Consider the following 26730-nt stretch of genomic DNA (forward strand, 5'->3'; position numbering starts at 1 on the left):
AAAAAAAAAAAAAAAAAAAAAAAAAAGGAACCTGTAGTTTGTTAGCTATTATCAAGTCCCTTTCAGGGGGCTTCATACAGCTTTGCATTCCCAGCACCAATGGGTGAATGTACCTGTCTCAGTAGCCTTAAAAACAAAATATGTTACCATGTTTTATCTTTACCCTTTAGTAGGTAAAAATAATTTTTATTTTAATTTTAGTTCTCTAATTATTGGCTTGAATCTTTTTCAAATATTCAAGGGTCATTTGTAGATTTAAAAAAATCAAATCACTTATTCATGTGTTTTCTCTATTTTTCTCTCAGGCTTTTGGTCCATTGTCCCTCAGTGTGTAAGAGTTCCTTATATACTAAGGATATCAGAGCTCTGCTAGTGGGATATGTTACAAATATTTTCACCTACTTTGCCAGTTGTCTTTTCATTTTGCTTACACTCTTTTTTTGGTTGTGGAAAAATTATTTTTTAAAAAGTCTATGTAATCTGATTTATCATACTTCTTGCTTTTGGATTTGGAATTATAATTTGAAAACCTTTCTCTATCCCAGGATTGAAGAGGATTTCACCTGCATTTTTTTACCCAGTCCCTGTATGGTTTCATTTTTTAAATTTTTATATCATCACTTCATTTGGCGTTTGTTCTGTGGTATGAGTTATGCGTTGAATTTTATCCTTTACCAAAGATGCCAGACCACCCAGGTGTCCCAGTGCCATTTATTCAGCATCCATCCTTTCCCCATACTGAATTTCCATATCAACTTATCTTGCCTGTTATTGGGCTTTTAAATATATCCTGCTGCCTTATTTCTCTACTTATGAAAAAGTATTATCCTACTAAAGTTAAGTTTTAAATCTATTACCTGAAAATTAACAAAACAGTAGTTTGCAACAAATCAAACTTTGTTTTTGTTTATTTATTTAGAGGCAGGATCTCACTGCATTGTTCAGGCTGGCCTTGAACTCACTGTGTAACCCAAGCTAGTCTCGAACTCATGGCAATCCTGCTGCCTGCCTTAGCCTCTGGAGTGCTGGGATTACAGGCATGTACCACCACACCTCACTGACAAGTAAAACTTTTTAAAAATGAAAACTGTATAGTTTCTAAGTTCATCATTCAGTTGGATTTCACTTTTGTAAAGTCTTTCTCAGCTTTCTCTCTCTCTCTCTCTCTCTCTATATATATATATATATATGTATCATATATATATATGAATCATATATATATATATAATATGTATATATGTAATATAAGTTGTTTTTAACTTTGGAAAGTAAGCTATTTTTATCAAGTCATTTTATATATAAATGTATGTCTGTATGAACATGTGTCAGGTTGTAATCATAAAGTATATATTTTATACAAGTTTCTTATTTTTCACTTTCATTTACTTTATTATTTTCATGTTCCTGTCTTTCACAGTTGCATAGTCTGTCATCATTTTCAATAGCAGTATACACTGTCTTACTAAGCTGACACCATAAGTTACTTAATACTATTATACTGATATAATTCCCATTGGTTTTGCTATGTAATATTCTAGTCAACATCTTTAGATATGTGGCTTTTTTCTACTCCTGAGTTATCAGGACAAATCAGAGAGAAATCCAGTGTTAAAGGGCATACCACACTGGTGCTTCAGAATACATTCCATAGTTTTGAAAAAAATTAATTTAAAATATTACCAGTAAGGTACTTTTGCTTCACGGTGCTTAGCATTGGATATATGGTTTTCAATTGATCAAAGAATGTAAAAGTTTATATTTCTTAAAGCTCCCCAAATCTGGTAGTATTTTGGCATTTGTTTCTCTAATTTGTTTGCCTCAATCTTTCTCCAGGCAGCAATCAATGGGACTGAGCCTTCTCTTTCGACTTCAGAAAACTGCATTTTCTTGATTTACCTCGAAGTTCCCTGTCCACTTTTCTTTCAGCTCCTCTAGAATTTCTTCTCCTCCATTACCCAAGCCCAAGGCTTACTCTGAACCACTTTTCCTGCTCTCTGCTCCTTTCTCTGGTGAGTGCATTCAGTTTTCTGCCTGTGAATGTGAACTCTGTGCTGACTCTCCCACATGCGAGTCTCCAGCAGGAGCTCATACTGTCTGCGTGGACCGTTCTCCTTGTGAGAGCTGCACGGGCACTTCTGATGTGGTGTTCAGGACTGAAGTCTGGATTTCACAGCTGGAGCCAATTTTCCCCTCCACCGCAAGAAGAGACATCTGACTTTTCAAGCTGTCTTTCCCTTATTGTCACATGCTTTGTCTAGCGCATTCTAATTCCTACCTCAAACATACATCTTGAACGACCCACTTTTCGCTTTCTCCCTATCCTTCCCCAGGAAAAGCCACCTCCATCTCTTGCTTGAATAACTCAACACTTTCTTGTTTGGTCCCCTCGTTGCCACTTTTACTCTCTCCAGATTCTTCTCCACAAAGGAGCCAGAATGACCTTTGTTAAACTTGCGGTTAAAATTGCACCTTGGCTGATGTCTAGCCTTCTGACTTTGGTGTGTGAGGACACCTCATGTGCTTGGCAGCTGGCTTCTCCTCTCCCTGACCATACTCTACTACTCCAGCATCTGTTCTGCATTTCAGATGTACCCAATTTTCTTCAGAGATTTAGCACATGTTTATATTATCTCATAATTAGCTTTTTTTTCATAATTAGTGACAATGTACTTTTTCTTTGGTTTCATATTCTTTTATCTGCCACCAATCCCCTCTACTCTGTGGGCCTCACTAAGATAGAACTTTGATTATTGTGTTCACTGGTGAATCCTCAGCCCTTAGTCCACAGGTGCCTGATGGATTTCATTGAAGGAATGAATTCTCCAGGTTGAAACGAAGTGAACTGTGAGATGTTTGGAGGATTTTACTGCAGACAGCTTCTGATTTCAGAGTATGCATGTCTCCTGGGGCCTGCCTCCTCCTTGGAAGAGGAGTATGCTGGCTGGTGGCTGGTGTAGGGGACTTGATTCTGGGGAGGTTCCTGCAGACACAAGACCTCCACTGAGCAGTGATGGAAACACGCATTCTTTGGCATTCTTCATGAGCTGGTTATTTGAAAAAAAGCATAGCCTCATGTATCATTTTCCACTCTGAAAGTGGGTTGCTGGAAATTGAAGTATACCTTGCCCGTATTTTGATCGGAGAAGAAGTTACTGCATAAAAATGGGAAAGGGGGACATTCATTGCTGAGGCTGGACTGAGTAGGAAATAGACTTGAAATTCTTAAATTTAGCCATTAGTTCTATTCTAAGAAATATATATTAGCACCAGTTTTGGTTAAAGACAGAACACACCTCCTTGACTTCAAAGAACAATACGAGTTAGAGGAACCAGAGGTTGATTTGTGAACAATATATACGGCTGTAACCACCAAAGGTAGAACCGTCAGGCCTTTTAAAAACATCGATTCATATCTTCTCAAATGTAATTACTACCATATTTGCCTTGTGATATGTGTGGTTTCAGGTGAAGCATCTAGTAAGCAACTGAAGCTGAAGCCTACAAATAATTTTAGGAAAAAACTCAAATGACCTAGTGAGTATTTACTCTGTGTCTGTCTCTTTCTTCCTACCTCGATTTTTATATCATTTTTCTAACAGTTATGAAAAGATACCTATAGGGGATCCTACTTGGTATAGATGATGTTGCCTTAGTTAACCAAGTCACATTTTTAATGGTTTAATTCTAAAGACCTTTACTTTTATTCAAGATAGCTCGCATTTTAGTGATCCTTTTGTAGTTCTGACCACGAAGGGAGTTCAGAGATTATGGAAATACAGTGCCCACCTCCCTTAACTGAGCTCCTGGTGCCACCCACATAGGTGAAGAGCCTCTTCAGGCAGCTCAAGAGCAGGAATCCTAGGGCTCCAAGTGAACTCCGCCTGCAGGGCTCTGGAGTAATATTTTCTATGTTACTCTATTCATCCTTTAATCGTCTCCTGCTCTTGTGTCCTCCCCATAACTCCAGGTAGAGTGGAGACCCTGGCTGCCTTCCTTACATGCTGAATCCTCAGCATGGATCGAGCAAAGCCAGGGCATCACAGGGGAGAGCCATCACTTGCTGAAGATAGTGATTTTTCCCCCAAAGTGGGTGAATGGCTTGTTTAGTGCTAATGCCGCGGGCACATTGCCCAATGGGCATTTTGGGGCTGAAGGGCTGTGGGCCAGGCAGGAGATGTGCCATGCTGTGTCGCATGCCCCTGGCCAGCTGTTCCTAGTGGAAATTTTACAGTCCGTTGCCTGAATGGGTTTGGTGACCAAAATCCCAATTGGGAAAACAAAACAAAAATGACAAGGGTGAAATCATAGGTTCAAAGTAGTAAGCTAAGAAGTAATACAAAAGGAAACACACACACTCCAAAATATCCCCTTCCCCCCAGGGCTTGGTTAGTGGCAGTTCCCGTAACTTCTGAGAGTTCTCCTGGGTTAATCAGTTATTTTTTTAACTTTGTGGGGGTCATGTTACTCCCTGCAGCATAGCATTAGGGAAACCCACACACACTAACTTAGGAATGCCTTAATAAGGGTCCAAGTACGTTTAGATTCTCTACCAGGCATAGTGCAAAGAATTACTTTCAGAATGAAGTTAATAAACTTGAGGTTTGACCTCATATATTAGAAATGTTTAGGATTGTTTGATCTTTCAAAATATTCCAGAGCATAATAAAGAGAAAATCAAACCATAATGTCAATAGTTTAAAGTTTTGTGGTGTTGGGTAATTAATTTAATAGATCAAAAGTTGTTGAAAATACTCAGCTTTATGAATATTTACTTAGTAATTATTTGCACTTAGGAGTTTTCTGAGGAACATATTACTTATGATGGGTATCTTATGTTTTGGGTTACTTTTAAGCTAAAAAGAAACCCTTTACCTTTCTATGTTTTGATTGGCTGTATAATTTTTTTTCTTTTATTGAGTTTGTTGGTATATTTTAGGTATACAGTACAGTTACATTCATTATTGGGATCTTGTACCTTTACATGACAAGTGGTCTTGATTCTCATTTTTCCCCTTGTCCCTGCCCTCCCTTCAACCTCTCCTCCCCTCCCCATTTACAAACATTTTATTTCCATTTTCTCATTTTTTTCCCTTATTACCTTTCCCTACATCTTTAGCCCTTTTCTTCCCATTTCACAATGTCATTTATCTCATTAGGATCTTATGTACTATTACAGTTTATTCACACCAGAGAAACTATTCAGTATTTAAACATGAGTGACTTATTTATTTCACTTAGGAGCATATTCTCAATATGTATCCATTTTCCTATGAATGAATCTAATTTCTCATTCTCTATGGCTGAGTAGTATTCCATTTTATAGAAAACCACATCTTCTTTATCCAATCTCCAACTGATGGGCAAATGGGCTGTTTCCAAGTTTTAGCTGTTACAAACTGTGCCGCTATATAAACATGGGTGTGCATATATCACTCTGGTATGCTTCTTTTAATTCTTTTGAAAAGATACCCAGAAGAGGGATGGCTGGGTCAAATGGAACCTCTAGTCCCATCTCTTTGAGGTATCTTTATATTGATTTCCATAGTGGTTGCACCAGTCTGCACTCCCACCAACAATGGAGCAGGGTTCCTTTCTCCCCATAACCCTGCCAACATTTGTTATTGGTTGATTTCTTGATAGCAGCCATTGAATGGCTGTATAATTTGTTAATTTGTTTTGAATTACCTTCCTGCTTCAGTGAAGGGAGACATTCTCTTGAACAATAGTTCAAAGGCAAATCTGCTAACTGATACTATAGTATCCACCAGTGGCAGGAAAATAACCCTCTGAAGAGGGGATGATCTACTCTTTCACCCTTGACAGACAAGTCCTGGCCCTTCTGGGAATTAGTGACTGGGCAGGGTGCAATAATGTGGCACCAGCACAAGACCTGGACACAGAATTGTTTCATCAGCTCCTAGAAACTAATTGGACTCTTTTGGGAGTGTTCTAAACAGCCCATTCATTATAATTAGAGACATCATCTATAACAAGGTTATTACTGAAGTTAGAATGGTTGGCATTTAAAAAAGTCACTATAACATAACAATGCTGATGAAAATATTCTTTCCAAAATATTTCAGTGGCTGGGCTGATTTTGTAAAATTTTTCTTTCTCTCCTTCCTCCCTCTCTCCCTCCCTTCTTCCTCCCCCCTCCCCCTCCCCCCTTTTCTTTTTCTAGTGTGTGGTATTAGGGATTCGATTTAGGACCTTTGCACTGACCTACATTCCCAGCCTGTTTTTAATTTCTTATTTCGAAACAAGGTATCACTAAGCTACAAGTTACTCAGGTTGGATTTGCCATCCTGCCTGGTCTGCCCAGAGTGCCAGGATTGATTAGAGGCATTCACCACCATGCCCAGCTAAAAACTGCAATGTTTATCCCATTGCATTTTTACACACATTTTACTGATACTATCAAAGAATATGTAAGAAGTAGTAGCTGAAGGGCGAGAAACTTTAGTGGACTTGGAAGATATTAGGAGCATTGCATAAGACTGGTTTTGATACGCCAATATATATAAAGACCTATAGGCATTCAGGTCCACAGAATTCAAGAATGATCTTATTTAAATGTGCAAAAACACTTCTGTTGTTTCTGCCTTGGGCAGCACTAGCAGGCTGCCTGGCACAGCAAGGGGAACCTAGGACTTGCATCAGGAGTGCCTCTGTGTGACAGCTTCTTTGCTTCCTCTGTGATCTTGAGGGGCAGGGACATTCATCTTTGCCCATTTACACAACTGGAATAACATGACCTGCTCAGGTTATGTTGGGGAACAAACATAAGTATAAATGAAAGCATTTAATAAATTTTATAATTATGGTTGTAAACTTATTCGAAAGTCACTGCCTTTTAAAGATGAAAAGTGAAAAGTGGAAGTAACCTGTGGGAAATGTTTAACCCAGGTCCCAGCACGATACATATGTAAAGATTCTGCTTAATTATGATTTAATTGAATTATTTGCTGAGTGAATGTGGATTTCATGTCCCAAGCACCATGAAAGAGTTTTCAGTTATGGATACAGCTGTTTACTAAGAAAATAAAAGAGATGTAGCCAATATCAATATTGATAACATAAAGGAAATGTTACAGTTATGAAAAATATTGTGTGAGAGAAGCAGAGTGGATGATATGGAATTTTTGAGGGATGAAACTGCATCCAGTGGAGTGAAAAATAAGGAGGAGAAGAGCGAGAAAGAGGCTAGCGTGGGGTGGGTGGGCGAGGTTCAGATGTGACGCCCATGTCCAAATCCATGTATGTCGCTTGGAGGCAGTAGAAGCCATTGAAGGTGTCTGCACAGGAAGCTCACATGTGCATTTGGGTCTGGGAAGCCTTTGGGAAGCCTTTGGGAAGCCTGACTCGGAAACAGGTGACCAGAGTGGAAGGATGCCAGAGGCAGGGACGCTGATGGGATGGTGCTGGGTGAGATCACAGGAGAATTTGCCAGGATGTGAGCCTGGGCCTTGGGGTGCGCACAGGACAGGCAAGCCTGGCACTTCTTCACTGCCTAGATATGGGGTAACTGCTCTGAGATAAGTACAAGTCATCTATGAATACTGAATAATGCAGAGAGAAGTTTCTCATGTTCTAGTGACTTCTGAGTTAAGGAGAGTTTAGATTTTTACAGATCTTGGTTTTAATGAAACAGACACTTGTTTGATGTCAGAAGAGAGATCTAGACAGAGAAAGAGATTGGATTGTCATTGGCAGAATGATGTTGGCAATAAACAACATTGGGTTTGATACATTTTTTGGAGGTACTGGGGATTAAACTCAGGGCTTTTGCACAGAGCCACATCTCCCAGTCCTTTGTTATTTTTTTTATTTTGAGACAGCCTCCCAGAGCGCTGGCATTATAGGGATGTGCCACAATGCCTGGTAGGCCTGATAACTGTGACCAGGAACACGTTCAGGTTAAAAAGAGAGGAGAGCAGGGCGGAATCCTGGGGGAAATGTCAACGTTTAATCATAGGCAGAGGAGGCATAATTGCTAGTAAAGGGACAGAACGCAGACACAGAAGTGTGTAGTGAGAGCCGGGATGGAGATTCAGCTGTACTTTTCCCTTTAGCTTTCTCTTTTGCTACTTTAGAAGATCATGTATCAAAAATAACTGGAAACTACTCTTCTGGGTTAATAAAATTTTATTTCCTGGAAGTTAATTTTGTCGAGTCAAAAAGAGCACAAAGCTAGAAAAAATTTAACATGCAGAACATGAAATATCCAAGCTGAAAAAACCCTTTAATATATACCTGCTATGAAAATTAGCTGAAAAAATGGGCATTGTATCTGTCTTATAATTTGCACTGAACCGAACGTCTTGATTTAGTTGATGACTATGTGCCTAGCATCTTTTTCCATACTTTTCAGTCTATTGATGACCTTATAGTTAGTGTCTCCGGTAAACGGTATATGGTTGGGTCTTCTTTCTTTCCCTGATCGAATCATTTCTGACTGGCATTTTCAGTTCATTTATGTTTGAATTACAGGCATGTTTGGATTTGAATCTCTTCAATTATTCATTTCCATTTGTTCTATCGAAGCTTTGTTGTTTGTTACTTTTCTCCTCCCTTCTTTGAGGTTCATTAAGCATTCCAAATACTGTTCTTTTATCTCTCTATTATCTTTTTAGTTGTGCTTCTTTGAGATTGAAGTAGTTACTTTAGTGCTTAAAATGTGCATCCTTAATTTATTTTAGTTTTCATTTAAATAATATTCTCCCAGTTTGTGAGGAACTTTACAATGTAGTAAGTGAAGGACTAGTTTCACTCATATCTTTGTGTTCATATTAAATATTTTGCTCGTGTTACCAACGTCCTGAATCATTATTGTCATTTTGCTTTAAAATAATCTTTAAAATGAAAAACAGTCTTTAAAATTATACTTTTTTTTTTTTTTTGGTATTTTGAGACAGGTTCTCACTATGTAGTTGAGACTGACCTGGAACTCACTATGTAGCCCAGGCTGGTCTGGAACTCGGAGATCCTCCTGCCTCAGTCTCCTGAGTGCTAGGATTACAGGCATGCGCCACCATACCCGGCTAAAATTGTACTTTTTCTTCCAACAGCATCTTCCTTTCAGATGATAAAGCTCTAGGGTGCTCTCTTGTCTTACTTACCTGTGATCTGAAGAACGTCCATTACAGATTTTGGTAGTGTGGGTTGGCCAGTGATTCTCTTGGTTTTTAATCTGCCTCGGAATGTCTTTTTTCAGTATACTTTTACTTTCAGACGTTTCAACAGTGAGAATTGCTCTCTCTCTGGCAGGGCTTAGGAGTTGATACTGGTGATATTTGGAGATCTTTATATGCCACTGGGGATTCTCCTTGTTGTCTCACTTCCAGCTGGCCCCCCCATGGGATTTCTGCTGCCTGCTCTGAGCCTTCGGTACACTTCTGTGCACCCAGTGAAGGCCCATGCAAGGCCTGAGTTGGTGAAGTGGCCTTGGGCTTCCGTCCTGCCTGGTGGCTCCCTGATGACTGTCTCTGGGAGGGTGTTTCCTCTACCTTCTGTTTTTCTGGGGATGAAAGCAGCTGCAGATTTCTTCCCATTTAGAAAAGATTCACTCCTTTCCATAATTGAGCTCATCTAGATTTTTTTTTTCATCCTAAGCTCTTTAATGGGTTTTTAGAAACTTACTCAATTTCTGTTGCTATAGTGGCAGCACCTGTCTCCTAGTCTCCTTCCTAGTGAGTCAACTATTCATTTGAAAATGTCCTTACCTCTTATTATACAGATTTCCCATTGTAAGTGTGCTTTTCAGGCTATGCATATTTATTTCCACAGTAAATGGCTTCATGCCGTGGCATTTAGGAAATATTCCCAGCATGAAGTATCTTCTGATGGAGGCATTTTCCACTGTCAGTTATGATCCAGGCATCGACAGGGCCTGCTTGTTCAGAAGACTGTACCCGCCCTGTGCTTCCAGCATGTTAGCCAATCCTCCCTCCATTTGTAAAGATAATATTGAAGAAATGAATTATTACTTGTCTTAGTTACTTTCTCATTGTTGGTTCAAAATAATCTGACAACCTACAAGTTAAAGGAGTAAAGATTTATTCTGGCTCCCAGTTAGAGAGGTTTCAGTCCATTCAGCTGGCTCCAAGGCAAGGTGGCAGAGGAGAAACAGACTATGGCAAGGCAAGCAGAAGGCAGTGAGGAATGAGCCTTCCTTTTCACTTTTTATTCTATTCAGGCTACAAGCCGATTGATTAGTTGGTGCCACCCATACCCAAGGTGGCTGGACCTTTCCATCATCCACACCCAGAACTATGCTAAACCAATCAATGGACTAGTCCAGTATCACACACCCTAATCCATATTTATGCACCCTAGATCCAGCCACTCCCCCCCTAAGAGTGCATGAAACTTTGGGGGAACATCTGGATACATGCAATGGCATTATTATTAAAACTCTTTGGAACAATCATTACTTTGGATGTGTCTGGTATATTGACTCCTAGACACATTTTTTTTTTCCTTCTACTCTGGTATCTTTAAAACTTTTGGCCCCTCTCATTTACCAAAAAGTTTTGAAAATTGTTTCAATGCTTTGTGAAAGAGTTTGTTCTCCTTTTGCATGATGTGTGCTATGTTTGTCAAGTTGTTAGAAAGTTTTTTTCTTAGCTACATACAATAAGGAAAATAGAGTTGAACCTTTTGTGTGGTTGACCTATATTTTGCAAATAATTAACTTTGGTGCATTTATTTCTAAGTCTATCATATGGATGGTCTTACAATCTGATATTATTTTAAAGCTTATTGAAAATTGCTCTTTAAGTGGTATGACCAGTTTTTATGAGAGCCCAGAGGTCACTGGGTATGTGGGATGCTGTGTGTTGAACAGCGTTGCATGTTTGGGTCCCTAGACTGGGTTTGGTTTCCTTGGCCCAGGGTGTCAAGAGGTGGAGAGTGCTGAGATTTGAGGCCAGTGGATTCTCCAAAGCATTTAGTTTAGCAGCCCAGGGAGTGATATTGCCACTTCATTAATTAGTTCATTGAGCATCCCTTTGGGCTAGTTTAGCAGTGTGATTTCTACTTTTGTAGATCAAGAAGTTAAGGTGTGAGACATTGAGTTGTGAAAGTTCTGGCAGCCTCTTCTGGAAATTAGAATATCAGGCAAATCGGTTACTCAGTCTATGAACTTGGTCATATGTATATATTTAAAACAATACTTTAATTTCACTGCTTTTTTTAATAAACAAATTCATGCAGCTTTTAACTTGAATGTTGATGTTTTCCTACTTAGTGACCTGTGGAATTGTAAACGTAATTTCAGTTATTTACTTAGACTAATCAGGTTTTACATGAAGCATTTTTATTTTTATGTGGAATTCTGTGCCATAAAAATAATCTAAATAAGATACCTGGGACAAAGTGATATATTGGAAAGAACATGCGACTTCTATCTGAAGACTTCACAAGAGCTCTGGCATCCTTTGTTCTTGGCAGGGTTAACATGGTTAAGTTACTTTCACTATTTTTAACTTTGGAAATACTTCCAAGAAAAATTGTCAGTCTGTCCATCCATCCATCCATCCATCCATCCATCCATCCACCCACCCACCCATCCATCTATCCTTTACCCAGAGGGTAGAAACCAGAGTTTGTCAGCATTCTCAGCCTATCTTTAGAGCAGCCCCTCTCCCTGGTTCACTGGGCTAACCTATTCCTCAATATTTCAATGTACTGGATGTCTAAGGTAGTGTCGAGTTCAGCACAGAGCAAGGCCAAGATCACCTTGGCACGTCTTTCTTTTACCTCGCAGTGACCCTCACCAGCTGACAATGCCAACCAGGAACAGCAACTGTGCTGGCTCCAAAATGAAAGTTTCAGTTTTGTACCTATATCTTTTTCTTTTCTTTACTAAGGCATCATATTTGTATAACTATCGGGAACATTATGGTAATTCCATTCATGTACATGTTGTGTGCTAATCAAGTCAGGTTAGAAGCATTTCTGTCTCTCAAACATTAATAATTTGTATGGGTTGGGAATTTCCTACTCTTCTAGCTCTTTTGAAAGATATCATGGATCAGTGTGACCAGTAGTTAGTTACCCTACTGTTCCATAGTAAAAACAGAACTAACACTCCCCCTCTCCAGCTGTCTTTTGGTGTACCGTTTCCTGCCCTTCCTGGTGGTTAGTGACTGCTCTTTCATTCTTTTCTTCTGTGACACTGACTTGTTAGTTCCCACAATGAGTGTGTTATTCCTTTTTATTTGATTTGACTTTGTAGCCATGGATTACCAAAGTAACCCTCTTCAACCCACTCACCACAGCCTTGTCCCTGGCTCCTGAGTGGAAAAACTTCAAATCCACCTCTCGGTGTTTATCCTTTGTAACTAATTGTGTTAGCATTTAATATTATTCTCATGTTTGAAATGGTATTCATTTTCAAAGGGTAAGGGAAGTATACATGCCACTGAGAAAAGTGATAAAAATTTAAAAATTTCATTTGTTATACTGTTTTCTGTTATCTAAAGCCATAATGTCTCTCAATTAGCACCAAGTGACTAGCGCTTTATCACTCATCAGGGCTCCAGAGAAACTCCTCTTATACATGGTAGATTTGATTTAATTTAAAAAAGTTAAAATGTGATGTTATTATTTAAAATTCCAATTAGAAAAATGCAATTTAAATGAAAACCGGTTTTTTTAGAAAGCACTAATTGCTTTATGTGATGATCTTGAACATATTTTTTACAACTTAGATATGTCATCTAGATTTTAAAGATTTCCTCATATATCTGAAAACAATAATTTAGCTATATTAGTTATAACTAAAAATAGTATATATTTAAGATTAATTTTCATGTCAAGTGAGAACTTGGGAAATATTTTTGCCACGCTGAATGGAAAAATAATGATTATTTAAAACAGATGGTTTGATTTATCTCAAGCAACAACTTATGCATTCAGAATAAAATTTGCATTTATTAATTTCTTTATATTATAGTGTGCATTTATTAATTTCTATATATTATGTTTATAGATATCTGTGCTCTAAAGCACATTTTAGACAAGGCATTTAACATTGTATAACTTACTCACTTTTAGTTCAATAATTGGATGAAGTTTTATCTTTATTTATTTTATTTTGATCTATTTTGTTATTATTATTATTATTATTTTTTGGTACTGGGTATTGAACTTGGGACTTTGTACTTGTGAGGCAGGCAGCAGAACCACTGAACTAAATCCCTGACCCTGGTCTAAGTTTTAAACAGACACACACATGAAAGATAACAACTGAGTATGACATATGTGAATAGTACCTTGCTAGGTAATACTGATCATGACTGAAAAATGACAGTAGGAATAGGCAACTAAAAATCAAATAGGTAAAATATATTAAACCGGGCGTGGTGGCTCACGCCTGTAATCCCAGCACTTGGGAGGCTGAGGCAGGAGGATCACTGTGAATTCGAGACCAGCCTGGGCTACATAGTGAGTTCCAGGTCAGTCTCAACTACATAGTGAGACCCTGTCTCAAACAAAACAAAACAAAACAAAACAAAAAAACCCCAAAAGATATATGTCAATGATAATAAGTACTAAGGAAAAAACAAAATGAGGGGCTTGTGGGTAGCAGCTCTAAAGGGAGTTCAGGGAGGCAGTACAGTGATGTTTAAGAGGCAGTGAGGATTTGGAGAGGAAGGTACTGCTAGTGGCACTGAATCAGAAAGGCCCGTCCTTCCCATGGGCAGACTCTCTGCAGCTGAATTATGCCAAACCTTAAGAATAAGTCAGTGTGCTGTGAGAGGGTTTTGCTGTCATCCAAGGAGAATGTAAACCTCAACTCTGGTCTCAAAACTGCATTCCTTGTATATCAAATCAAATCTATTCTTTCATTGTATAGTATGAACTAAGTAAATCAAGAGGCTCTTCAGATCAATTAAAGATTGCAATAAATTTCAAAGTAGAAAATTATTTACCCTTTCTTTTAGCAAGTTTCCCACTGAGTAATCTATATTATATCTGCATGTTTATCAAATATGTATTTGTAAGGAAATTTAGCACAGCATTATTTGCAATAGCAAAAGTTTAGAAACAATTGAAAGGATGACCCAGGGAGAGGTTAAATAGGTTATGATACATTTATACAATATAGAATGAGCAACTTGCGCTCTGAATACCAGCATAAAATAATTTCCACAATAAACTACCAAATAGGAAAGAAATACAAGTAGGAAAGGAAGAACTATTTTAGATCTGATAAACAAATTCAGCAAAGTGACAGGATTCAAAGTTGTACAAAAATCAATAGATTTTCAATTGTATTTATTGACCAAGAAATCAAGAAAACAATTTTACTCGTATTAGCTTTAAAAATACTAGGAATCAACTTAACCATAGAGGTTATAGATATCTATAATGAAAATTACAGAACATCAAAGTAAGAACTTGAAGAAAATATGAAGGACCTCCCTTGTTCATGTATCCATAGAGTTAATATTTTTTAAATGCCCATGTTACTGAAAGTGATCTACAGATTCAGTGTAGTCCCCATCAAAATTCCAAAAACGTTTTTCACAGGGCAAGTAAAAGTAACCCTAAAATTTGTGTGGAAACACAGGGCAGGTAAAGCAATCCCAAGCAAAAAGAGCAACCCTGGAAGTATCACAATACCCAATTTCTAAATATACCACTAATCCATACTGACAAAAACAGCATGGTAGTGACATAGAAATAGACATGTAGACCACAAATAGAGGATGCAGAACAAACCCGCAAAATTTTAGCCAATGATTTTTTGACCAAAGGGTCAAAGATATACGTTGAAAAAAACCCCAATCTTTTTAATAAATGGTGCTAGGAACTAGATATGCATCTGTAGAAGATTGAAATTACATCCTCTCTCTCTCACCCAGTCTTAGTCAATTTCATGTTTCTGAGACACAAGACCTGACACCAGGAGAGGTTTATTTTGGTTCCTGGTCATCGTCCATGGTTGGCTGAAAAAGGATGGCAGAGGTCAGAGCAGAGGACAAGCTGCTCACGTCATGGTGGCCAGGAAGCAGAGAATTTAAGAAGGAAGCAGAAAGGGGGCTCTGTTTTACCCCAGGCCTGCTTCCACCTGCCGGGCCCCACCTTCCAATAGCACACTGGGCTGCTGAACTCCCCCATAGATGATCCTCTGATCCAGATATTGCCCCATGGTCCAATCACTGCTCTCAAGCCCGGCCTGTGAGCCCATGAGGGCTTTCGGGACATTCTTGACCTTTAAACCGTAATACACTCTGTATAAAAATCAATTCAAAATGGGTCAAAGACCCAAGAATACCACCTGAAACTTTGGAACTGCTACAAGAAAACAAGGCTAAGACAATTGAAGTCATAGACACGGCAGTTTTTCTGAATAGGAACAGCATAGGAAATAGTAGCAAGAATTGACAGATGACATTGCATCAAATGAAAAGATTCCTACACAGCAAAGACAAGAGAGAGAGACAGCCTACACACAAAATAAGAGCAAGTTTGGACCAGCTATTCTTCTGACAGAGAATTAATATCCAAAATATGTAACCTCCCAAGTTAATTGGGTAAGTGAATCAAATAGGCAACGTCTCAAAAGAAGTACAAATGGTCAATAAGTATATGAAAAATGTTCAACATTTCCAGCCATTATGGGAATGCAAATCAAAACTCTTCTGAGATTCCTTCTCTTCCCAGCCAGAATGGCTATCATCAAGAATACAACAAACAAACAAACAAAAAGCAATGTGGAGAAAAAGGAACCTTTCTGTGCTGCTGGTGGGAATGTAATTAGTAAATCACTATGCAAATCAGTGTGGAGGCTCCTTGAAAAACTAAAAATAGAGCTGCATACCATCCCTGAATATACACTCAAGGGAGTTATAGTCAGCATACTGTAGGGTACCTGCATATCTATGTTTATTGCGGTGCACTTCACAACAGCTAAGCTATGGAAAATAGTCCAGCTGACCATCAACAAATAAGTGGGCAAAAAAAATGTGGTCTATGAATATACCATGGAATATTATTCATCAGTAAAGAAGAACAAAATCTTGTAACTTGCAGGGATGGAACTGGTGAGAATTATGTTAATTATCCACACAGTCAAATACTGCAAGTTTTCTCTCGTAAGTGGAATCAGAGAGATCAAGAGAAGAAGAGGGAAGAGAAGGAAGAGAAGGAGGAGGAAGGAGGGGAGAAGAGACTAGTATAAGCTTAGAGATTTATATTTCTTTCTTTCTTTTTCTTTTTCTCTTTTGCTTTCAAAGGTAAAGCCAGTAATACACAGCAGGATCAACGTGTCAGCACGCTTTAGAAAACCACTCCAGGAACCCTGCACGATCTTGTAAGTTGAAGCCCTTTCTATCATGGGTTGGAATTGTCTTCACGTTTTCCTTTTGATTTGGAATTTGGGTTTTATAAGCATTATCTGTTTCAAATAGTTTGGTTTCTTCTCCCACTACCCTCTAGCTTGATCGCTAACGGAGACCTCATAAGTCCCGTTTCTCGCCTCCTCATCCCCAGAAAGGCCTTGAATCAGTGGGATCACGTACTACAAATGGTCACAGAAAAAATCACGCTCAGGAGCGGGGCAGTCCACAGGTATGTGAGGCCCTCTCCTAGCAGGTGGAGGGGCTTGGATTGCTGCACGTATTCCTGGCAGGTGATGGAGCTGCTGGTCACTAGATTTGACTTTGGGCTCCCCAGGTGGGCAGTGTTAGCCTCAGTTTCTTAGTCTGTGGGATGGATATGCAGCAGTTCTTGTCCCATGGGGTCATTTTAAGAAACAAGGCAGTCCACGTGAAGAGCTAATAGCCCTGGGTCCACTGATTCCATCAGAAAGAATTAATGTTCTTTACTCCTTCATGCTTGAGTGCATGGGCGAGCATCAACAATTGTAGTGAGGACTTTGTTTTGACAGAAGCAGCTTCTTGACTCTTAATTAACTCTTTTTTTAAAAGGCGATATAATTATTTGATGATTCTAACTATGTATCTAGGATAAAAAAAACATCAAATGCCAGGAGATGTTCATGACTTTAAGGAGTTGGCAGGTTAGAGAAGATAAACATCTAAACTTAAAATATTAAAAGAGTTTTTCTTGGGCTCTAAAATTTAAGTGAACATGATTGAAATCATGGTTTTTAACTTTTGAAGCCTATCAAATTATCCCTCGATGGAGGCTGACTTACTTGTTTCTTTCAGGTGAAAGCCACAGATAATATACAATAATACATGTACACATGTATTGAGAGCGTGCAATGCACACATAAATATTTGAAATCCAACCAAGGAGTTTCCTGATAGATACCTCCGATATATTGCACTGGTGAAATCCACTCTTATTTTTAAGTTCTCATGTTCACACACTCAATAATATATGCTCTCAAATGACTGTATATTTTGTCTTTCAGTTAAATGTGTAGATTAATGTATGCATATTTACATATATTAAGATATAAGCTTTGTAGTCATTGAGATTTTAAATATAATTGTTTTATTGAAAGTAATGCTTAGGGGCTGGGGATTTAGCTCAGCGGTTCGGTGGCCTGCCTTGCAAGCAAGAGGACCTGAGTTCAATCCCTGGTACCCCCCCAAAAAAAGTGTTTCTCCCCCTTCAGCCCTGCCCCCAGTACTCTTGCAACAGTCTAAAAATATCCTATGCTTATGCAAGCATAGATGTCCTCTATTTCTTTTTTTTTTCAGCTTTAATTGAGTTTATTGGTACATTTTAGGGATACAGTACAGTTACATTCTTTGTTGGGATCTTGTACCTCTACGTGACAAGTCTTGATTCTCATTTTTTCCCCTTACCCCTGCCCTCCCTTCACCCCCTCCTCCCCTCCCCATCTACAAACACTTTATTTTCATCTTTTCATTCTCTCATATTTTTTTCTTTTCCCTTTTTTACTCTTCCCCTACCCATCCCACCTTCCCTACACCTTAAAAAGGCATAAATGTGACACGTGCACAAATAAATAAATATATGTGGACATAATACTCCTTCCTGGCTTTTTTATTGAAACAACAAATCTGAGAGGTTATTCTTAGACGATGGCAAAGGATTCCATTTTGTGGGTGTGTCCCAGTTTATTTTACTGTATCCTCTAGTTGGAAATTATAGATAAATTCCAATCTTTGCTCTCACAGGAGCACCTCTTTGAACATAAGCAGAGTTTGTTAGGACACTCAAGGTTAGGGTGGAATTGTGTCATGTGCAGATGCATTTTAAATTTTGATAAATACTGCCACAGAATTTGTACTAAGTCATGCAATCCTCAAAGGTTCACAAGAGGGCCTCTCCTGTGTTCACCCTTAACTATACTGTAAAACTAAGGAAATATTTTGTCTTTTCATTCATGTTGGGTAAAAATTATATTTCATTGTCTTGATGTTTATTTGATACACAATATCTCTTTGATTATTTCTTGTGTTCCAGGAATTATTACAACTGCTTTATTTTTTTTTTCATTAACTCAGTGATCCCATGAAGCAAGTAGTGTTATTCAACTTTCAAAGATATGAAATGGCAGAGCAGGAAAATGACTTGCCCAGGGTTAGGCAGACAGTGAGAAGCAGGGCTGGAATTGAAGCCCAGCAGGCAGTCTGGCTCCAGAACCTGTGTTCTTAATTACTAAGCCACTCTCTAAGAAAACGACACGTATATGCATTCCATTATGCAAACCATCCCTTATCTTATTAATTTATGCTATTCTTTCTACATTTGGCTCTTTCTCAAGTGAGTTTTAAATATTTCCAGCTTGCATTTTCTTTTCCTTTTTTTTTTTTTGGTCTTTTGAGACAGGATCTCACTATATAGTTGAGACTGACCTGGAACTCACTATGTAGCCCAGGCTGGTCTCGAACTCACAGCAATCCTCCTGCCTCAGCCTCCCGAGTGCTGTAATTATAGGAGTGCACCACCACGCCCAGCCGAGCTTGCATTTTCTTTATATTTCTTTGGCATACATTTTGAATTTTGATGTCAAATTTTCAATCTTTGTGCTAAGTTTGCTGACTGTCTTAGATCTACCTGACTCTCAGACCATTATCTCGTCTTTTGACATCTACATAAGTGCAATCTCACCCAATAAATTATAAAGCATGGAGAAATATGTATAGACAATGTTATGCCTTAGTATACCTTCTTGTGCCCAAATATACTTCTCATATGTATATATCTTTCCATATACAAATTTATATAAACAAATTCATATGTAGAAATAAAACATGTGCAAGTGTAACATATAAATGGAACCATATGTCTCCTGAACACTTGAGTTCTTAGAGAAACTTAGTTCTTAATGTAAGGTCAGATGTGGGTGAGATTTGATGGATGCTCGTTTGGAACAAGCCCTCTTTTCTTTAACAGGACATTCCGAATTCTTTCTATGCATCGGCACAACTTATGTATCAGTAGCATCCCATAAAAATTGGTTCGACTCCTACTTTATGATTCTTATGTTTTGTAGCAAAGGAAGAAAGCAAGCCAACCAGGGCAATACAGAAGAAAGTGAAATCATGCATTAGGATTTATTATTCTTTAAATTGTTGTTTTGTTTTGGTTTCATCGGTAGCGGGGATTGAACTTGAGACTTTGTGCTTTTAAAGCAGATGGTGGAACCACTGAGCTAAATCCCCAGCCCAGGATTTATTAAATATTCTTTATCTGGTACCCATAGAATAAATTAGTCCAGTCCTAGATGGAGATTTGGAGACCACAGCTATGTTGCCTTGGAAGTTTGAGCTGTAAAAGTTAACTGCTGATTCAGATCTAAACATTCAGAAGGGAAATGAAAGAAGAATGTCTGGCTCCAAGCCAGCGCTTCTCAGCCAGGTGCAGTTTTGCCCCTGGGGATGGTTGGCAGTGTGGAGAGTTGGGTTTGGTAGTCGCAGCTAGGAACGAGAGTGGTTGCTACCTCCCTGGCAGAGCCAAGGGTGCTGCTAAGCATGCTGCAGTGGACAGGACAACTTCTTCCCTTGCCAACTAAGAACCTGGGGTCCAAAATGTGAACCATGCTGCTGCTGCTGCTCAGAAACTCTGGTCTTGGGCAAGATGGGAGAAACAGCAACCAGTCCATATTGAGATGTGTAGCGGCACAAGGACCACACTACAAGAAAGAGACTTTGCTATCTGTATACAACTGGAAATAAATACTTTTCAGGGGGTTGTGACTATTTTCAGTGCCCTTCAGGACTGTCTATGGTACACCCGCTCATGTGATCAGTAAACAGACAGCTCAACGGCTTTTCTTTTTATTTTTGCAAAAGTTGATAACCTTTACTATGTAATTGGAATCCTTCCAGCAACTGGCTCATGATAACCTTCAAAAATATGCACTGTTTTCCTGGCTTAGTTTTTTAATGGTCTTTTTAAAAATCCTCTATCTTTAAAAAAAAAAAAAAAAAAAAAAAGGTCTGTGGGCATCCCAGATCATCTAGTAAAATTATCACTGTTCATTTAATAAGTAATGCAGTAATTTGGTTCACAGCAGCCTTAGAGTAAAGGAAGGTGTTGTGAAATCCCGGAACTAGAGGGTGTGGGTACACTCTCTTGCTAGGAGCCGGCAGGGAAGACAGAGGCATGAATGCTGTGTAGTTCCACATCAGTGATGCTGGTCAGGGTTTTCCTGCTCCCGCTACAAACCTCCTTGGTTCTGACCCAGTTCTGTCTGTGTGTGGTTGTGATACTTTGCCGGGGGCTCTTCTTATGCAGAATGTGCCCAGCAGCTTGTCAGCCTAATAAACACAGACACAAAAATTGCATTTAAACAGTGCTTACAAAATGTAAGTAAAAAAACTTACTCTTCCACTGTAGCTTTGATGTATTTAGAGCACCATGTTCTGTAGAAGGCTTTTTTGGTGGGGGAATGTGGTTCTGCCGATGGAACTCAGGGGTTACTGAGCTACATCTCCAGCCCTTTTTATTTTTTATTTTGAGACAGGATCTCCCTAAGTTCCTCGATCTGTCCTTGAACCTGATACTTCTGTCTTGGTCTCCTGAGTAGCTGGCTGCACAAGTTATGTTTTTCCTCCTTTAAAATTGTAATATGCTAGCACCGTGGGATCCTTGTGGTCAGTAGTGACACTGGAAGTCTTATACATCTAGATAGTAACAGATCTACATTTTTTTCTTTTCTTTTTCTTTTTTTTTTTTTTTTTTTTTTTTTTTTTTTTTTTTTTTTTTGGTACCGGGGATTGAACTCAGATCTACATTTTAAAGCAGGCTTTTCACTGAATCTAGTGACTTTGGGGATTTATAGTTCAATAATTAAAGAATAACACATGAACAAAAGAACAGAAGGTTTTTATTTACGTTGTAATTTAAAGCAGTTCTTTAAGTGCTTATTAAAATTCTAATTGTTGGCACTGATATTTTGACAGACTTTATACTTTAGAAGGAAAACTTGTTGAGAATGGGGCGGAGCTGGAGAACGGACAATTTTACGTGGCTGTTGGAAGAGACAGGTTTAAGAAATTGCCTTATAGTGAGTTACTTTTTGACAAGTCCACCATGAGGAGGCCTTATGGGTAAGTCTTTCTCTTCCTGCATCCTCGTCAGGCTTTGATTATCACTTGAAATAGCACTGGGTCTTTTGCTGACCACAATTTTATCTTATGTAACCGATAATCTTTATTTATCAGCTAGACTGAAAAACATGCATGATATATGTTGTCCTTTTTTTTTCTTGCTATAGGAGCTATTGCACAAAAAGCTAATATTTTAGAACTTATGAAAGACTCTCATATTATTATTTTTTTCTTTGCTCTAAATTTATAGTAAAATAAAGATTTATTCTTGTGAAGAAGATTCAGGGAGATGTATCTTCTATATATAAATTTTCTGTATAAATCTTTCTCTATATAAATGTATCTTCTCTATATAAATTTTATTGGCATTTTAGTATCTGAATGATTTAGCTAGACCAAATAATTTTTTCAGTTAATTCTGGTAGAAGCACCCAAAGATTGTTAAAAGAAAAAAAGTCAACACCATAATTTACATTTCTTTCAATAGCTGTAAATTACAAAAGCATTATCATTCCACTCATACAAGTCAACACTTGAGTGTATAGCATGTGTAGGCCTAAAGATTACACTTGAGATTGCATACAATGCCCTGTGAACTTTGCTGTCTCCAGGAGATGTCATGTGTGGTGAAAGGTGCTTGGTCTCAGCTCAGTGTGTGCACAGCAGGGCTGGGGAGGAGAGTTTTAGCCCACAATGGGGACCTCTCGGCCTGCTCACCCGGCCCTGGGATTCCTCTTGTGTTGCTTTTCACAGAGATTCTGGGGCCACTGTGTTGTGGGAAATCAAATTTTTGTGGTTGTCTCCTGCAGAGATAGAACAGACTAACCCCAGAGTATTTTTCCAAGTTGTGTCACTTGTTGGGGAGGCTGGCTAAGCTTCGAAATGGGTAATAGAGGAAAGGGAGCCAAGGTCTTAACCCAGCCTTTCTAGGAAATATCCCTGACCCCACCTTACTGAAAATCCTTGTATGCTTGCTATGTGACTTGCTCCCCCATTTGACCCCCATTTAATCAATATTACCTGGGTGACTGCACTTGTAATCTCATTGGTTGGTCATGGTTTTGCCCCACCTCATGTCCACCTTGTAATTTTCCATTGGGTCTTACAGTTTTGTCCCACTTGTACCTGCCTTACCACATGGCTCGGCTGTATAAACATCTTTGAAAATTAGGGTGAGTGGGCAACCCACTTTCTGGTCCCCTTTCCGTCTCTCTTAGACAGAAATTTCCTTTTCCTCAATAAATATTTCCTACTCTTAAAAAAAAAAAAAAGCAGAAAAAAGGAAATTCAAGGGCAGTGTGTGAGCAATGTGGGAGCATATGGCTTCCCAGCACTTTAGAATTATTTAGCAGGACACTTATTGCTAACAATCCTTACTCATCCAAGAAATCAAATCCTTTTGCAATTTCTGCTAAGCAACACTAGGTTACCCAGCTATAAGCAGCAGTGTGTACTTGACAGTAAAATGAAAACTATCACTCATGTTGGCCTACTAGTAAGATTCACCTTTATTTTTGTGTCCTGCTGCGGCAGACATTCAGTGGAGTTTCAAGATGGGTTTTTTCCTAAGAGTGTAGACATTCTGTGTGGCAATTTATAGTCTAATAAAGAATTTTTTACTTTTGATGACTGGTTTACCTGTATGTAAATGTCATTATCTCCTCATTCACTTCTATGAGAAGTAGACATAGTGGACAGTAGAAAAGCAATGAAAATTTATATTTTTAACTCAACCTGGCAAGTCAATACTTAGTTTGAGAAATGAACTCATGTAGCCCAGGCTGGTCTTGGACTCACAGCGATCCTCCCGCCTCAGCCTCCCGAGTGCTGGGATTACAGGTGTGCACCACCATGCCCAGCTAAGCATCAGTTAATGTACACAGGAAAACATTAAAAATCTTTTGAAATGGAATTTGGAGATTGTATGGTAGTCATTGTGGAAGTGAGAAAGTATATAGCATCTTCTGTATAACACAAAATATCAGTGAACAGTTGACTTCTGAGTTGGGCTGACAATTATTTTGCATTTTATATTATTTGTAAATAGCATCCAGATGTCTAAATTGCGATTTCTTTCCACAGTCAGAAAGCTTCTTCACTGCCTCCTATTGTAGGATCCAGGAAGTCTAAAGGGAGCGTAAGTATCAGATGCTTTCCTCATTAATGTTCTACATTTCTGTATGAGAGATTGTCCTTTGGGTTTCAATTAAATTCAAAGAAATAAGACTTGATTGTCTTCTGCCATATAAACAATTATATGAAGCTACACTAGAACTTTAATGTTATAATTAAGTACCTAAAACACAGCTGATATTTTTAGAATATAGATTTCAGAATTTTTACATATGTGTGTGTGTATATATCTGATATACTTTAAAGTATGTTGGAATCTGGGCAATAATACATGAAACAAAAATAACCTTAATAGGTCACACCAATGGTCAACTCAGACTTGTTTTCTAGCTCTGAGAAAGATTCAAAAAGAAGTTTGAAAGGAAGAAAAGAGTAGTCCCCAGTCATTTTTCTCCAAAAGATTGAGAATCATTTCAAATATTTAATTCTATGTCCAAATCTTTTCCACTTGTCATTCATTCGTTATTTGTTCCACGAACTTTTATTAAACACTTATTGTGTAGGTACTGTGACAAGCAGTTAGTAGGTAAATTTTTAACCTATTTTCAGTGGGAGCCCAGACTCTCTACAGGGTGGACCTCGTGTCCTGCTCTGTGTCCCTTATGTGTTGCTCTGGCTGAGCCTTCTTTTTCTTCTTTCCCTCTTGATGGAATCACCAGCAGGGGCCAGAACTGGTGTGGCATCCCCCACCCCACACTGAATTAATGAAGCCACATCCTGACTTTGGAAAAGAAATGATTTATATACCATGAGGCCATCATTCCCCTTTTGTCCTATGAAATTCTTGAAAAAAAAGAAAACGAGTTTGGTATGCATAAGTAGTACTGACCTCAGCACCACAGACAGACATTTATGAGCAACCATTAGCTGGGATCTTGTCCTATTTCTGATAATGCTCTTGTCCTCAAGAAACACATGATCTAATGGAAACAGAGAAGACAGCTTGTAAAGGCAACAAACAAGTGAAAGCTACAAATCAAAGACATGTTGAGGTTGGTGACTGTGAGGGGGACAAGGAGCTGGTGAGCACTGCCAATGAGGAAGCTGAACTCGAGCTCTGCCTTGAGGACCACGTAAGACTCGGGTGAAGGGTGACAGGGGACAGGGTTTGAGGTAGCAGGGATGAGACAGGAGACTGAGCAGGTGGAAAGGCAGTCATGCTGGCTGGCATCCATGACCACTGAGGGCTCCACACTGAGCCAAGCTCCTACAGGAGCTGAAGAGTGACCCACCAGAGAAACTGAGGCATTTAGAGCATGGGAATTGCATTTCATTCTCTTGCTTTCCTTTATTTGCTCCTCACCCCCAAGGCCAGTAGCCTGATGACCTGCCTTTAAGATGAAAAAGGAGGCACAGAGGACAGCAAACAACTGTCTGAGGCTCCCCTTGTGCCCATGGCAGGGAGGAATGGAGCTCAGGGTCTGCTGAGAGCTCGGTGCTCACCCTGTGGGACAGATGCCCATGGCAGATGAAGACTGAGCACCAGAACAAAGAGTCCTGTTGTTGTTCTCCTTTTTTGTGACCCTCAGGTCTTTTATGCAGGGAAGGACTGAACATGATGGGAGGCCGAAGATTTGTCCTGTTGTGAGGCAATCGCAGTGGCCTTGGTATAAGGAGATAGGAGCCTGGGCCAGGGGCTCAGGTAGCAGGTGATGACTATGGAGATTGGATGTACAGGGGATCAGAGAGAGGTAGGAGCCAGAGACAACCCTAGACTTTCTGACGTGGGATGCCAGAGATAATGACCTGCTTTATTTCAAACTTGTCCTGTTGGACGCGTCACCATGAAATCTAGTTGGAAGTGCTCAGCAAGCAGTGGGGGCCTGTTGAGGACATTGTGGCTGCAGACAGCTGTGACTATGGTGTTCCCTGAGGAGCAGAGGTGACCACTGAAGAGCCACAGAAAACCCGTGAATGCAGGTTTGGGGAATTGGGTTTTGCTCTCTTGTAGCCTGCCTGGTCCTTGCACAGAACGTAAATGATACTTGAAAAGACTCAGTGTCACTGGATGACTGACCCAGGGGACAGGGAAAGTTGAAACCAGGACCAAGCTTATGACTCAACTCTTCACATACATGATCACTCAGATTTGGAATTTCTTGTCTACTTTTCTGAAATGTAAAATCTAAATTTTTCACTGGAAAGTGTAACATGTCTCCTGCATGAAGATGCATGAGCCACAAACACCTGCAATTTTTTTTCTCAGGCTCCGTGTTGTCAACACTGGCCCATCTAATGTTGATTATTTTGTGTGTGCCTGGCTGGTCCTGAGCCCTGGGGAGACAGGCATGAGAAAAAGACACCACGTTCTCCCAGATGCACATGGTCTACTGGAGGAGACAGGGTTGAACCGAGGATAGCACAGATCAGTGTATGGTTAATGTATGGTAAAAACAAGAGAGTAATGTGAGAGACCGTAAAACAGAAGTCCACGGGTGTGTCAGGAGAACCCCCCGGAGAATGTAATTCTTAGATAAAGTCAAGGTAGAGTCCCATCCTATGGAAGGTAGACTCAGAAGTATCAAACATTTCCTGGCATGGTCTGGAAAAATAAAATGCTAACAGATTCTGTCTCCCTTCTCCCAGTGTCCTCACAATACTCCACCACCCTATCTACCGTCTGTTCAGCATGTGTTTACTAAGCACTTACTAAGTGCTCTATCCGCAGGCGCCATGCAGTGGTGAAGACAAAGGAGTCTGACCCCGGGAACTTTCATTGTAGACCCGCGCGGGCGTGCGGGCGTATGGGGGAGGCATCCAGACTTTCACTCTAAGATGTATACATTTCCAATGTATACTAAATAATTTCTGATGGCAGTGAGAGCTGCGAGCAAGCTAAAATGTGGCAGGGCATTCGTTTGTATAAAATCACCCGACACATAGATGTGAAGGAGCCACTCATCCCCAGGAGAGGCAACAGAGTCACCCCAGCCCTTGGTAACGCGAGTGGCCTGTGAGGAGGGGGCGACAGGCAGCCAGGTTGGTCTGCGCTGAGGTGAGAGTGGCAGGGATGCAGGACGAGCACATGAGGGCCAGGCGAGGCATTTGGACCGTATTTTTTGGGGGGGTGCCGGCTGGGGCCTTGGGA

At 39.5% G+C, this 26730-nt stretch overlaps 1 protein-coding gene across 1 annotated transcript in view; it reads left to right on the forward strand.

The window, feature by feature from the left end:
• The window catches only part of Dcdc2 (doublecortin domain containing 2), a 164015-nt gene that overhangs the window by 37048 nt on the left and 100237 nt on the right, over positions 1-26730 (forward strand). Inside the window, exons 3-6 of the mRNA XM_010622945.3 lie at positions 16248-16324; positions 16450-16581; positions 21363-21509; positions 23592-23646. Coding sequence (XP_010621247.1) covers positions 16248-16324; positions 16450-16581; positions 21363-21509; positions 23592-23646 — 411 coding nt within the window. The remainder of the gene's footprint in view (positions 1-16247; positions 16325-16449; positions 16582-21362; positions 21510-23591; positions 23647-26730) is intronic.

The sequence above is a fragment of the Fukomys damarensis genome, unplaced genomic scaffold, assembly GCF_012274545.1.
Source record: "Fukomys damarensis isolate Sample0158 unplaced genomic scaffold, DMR_v1.0_HiC HiC_scaffold_10, whole genome shotgun sequence".
Classification (NCBI taxonomy): domain Eukaryota; kingdom Metazoa; phylum Chordata; class Mammalia; order Rodentia; family Bathyergidae; genus Fukomys; species Fukomys damarensis.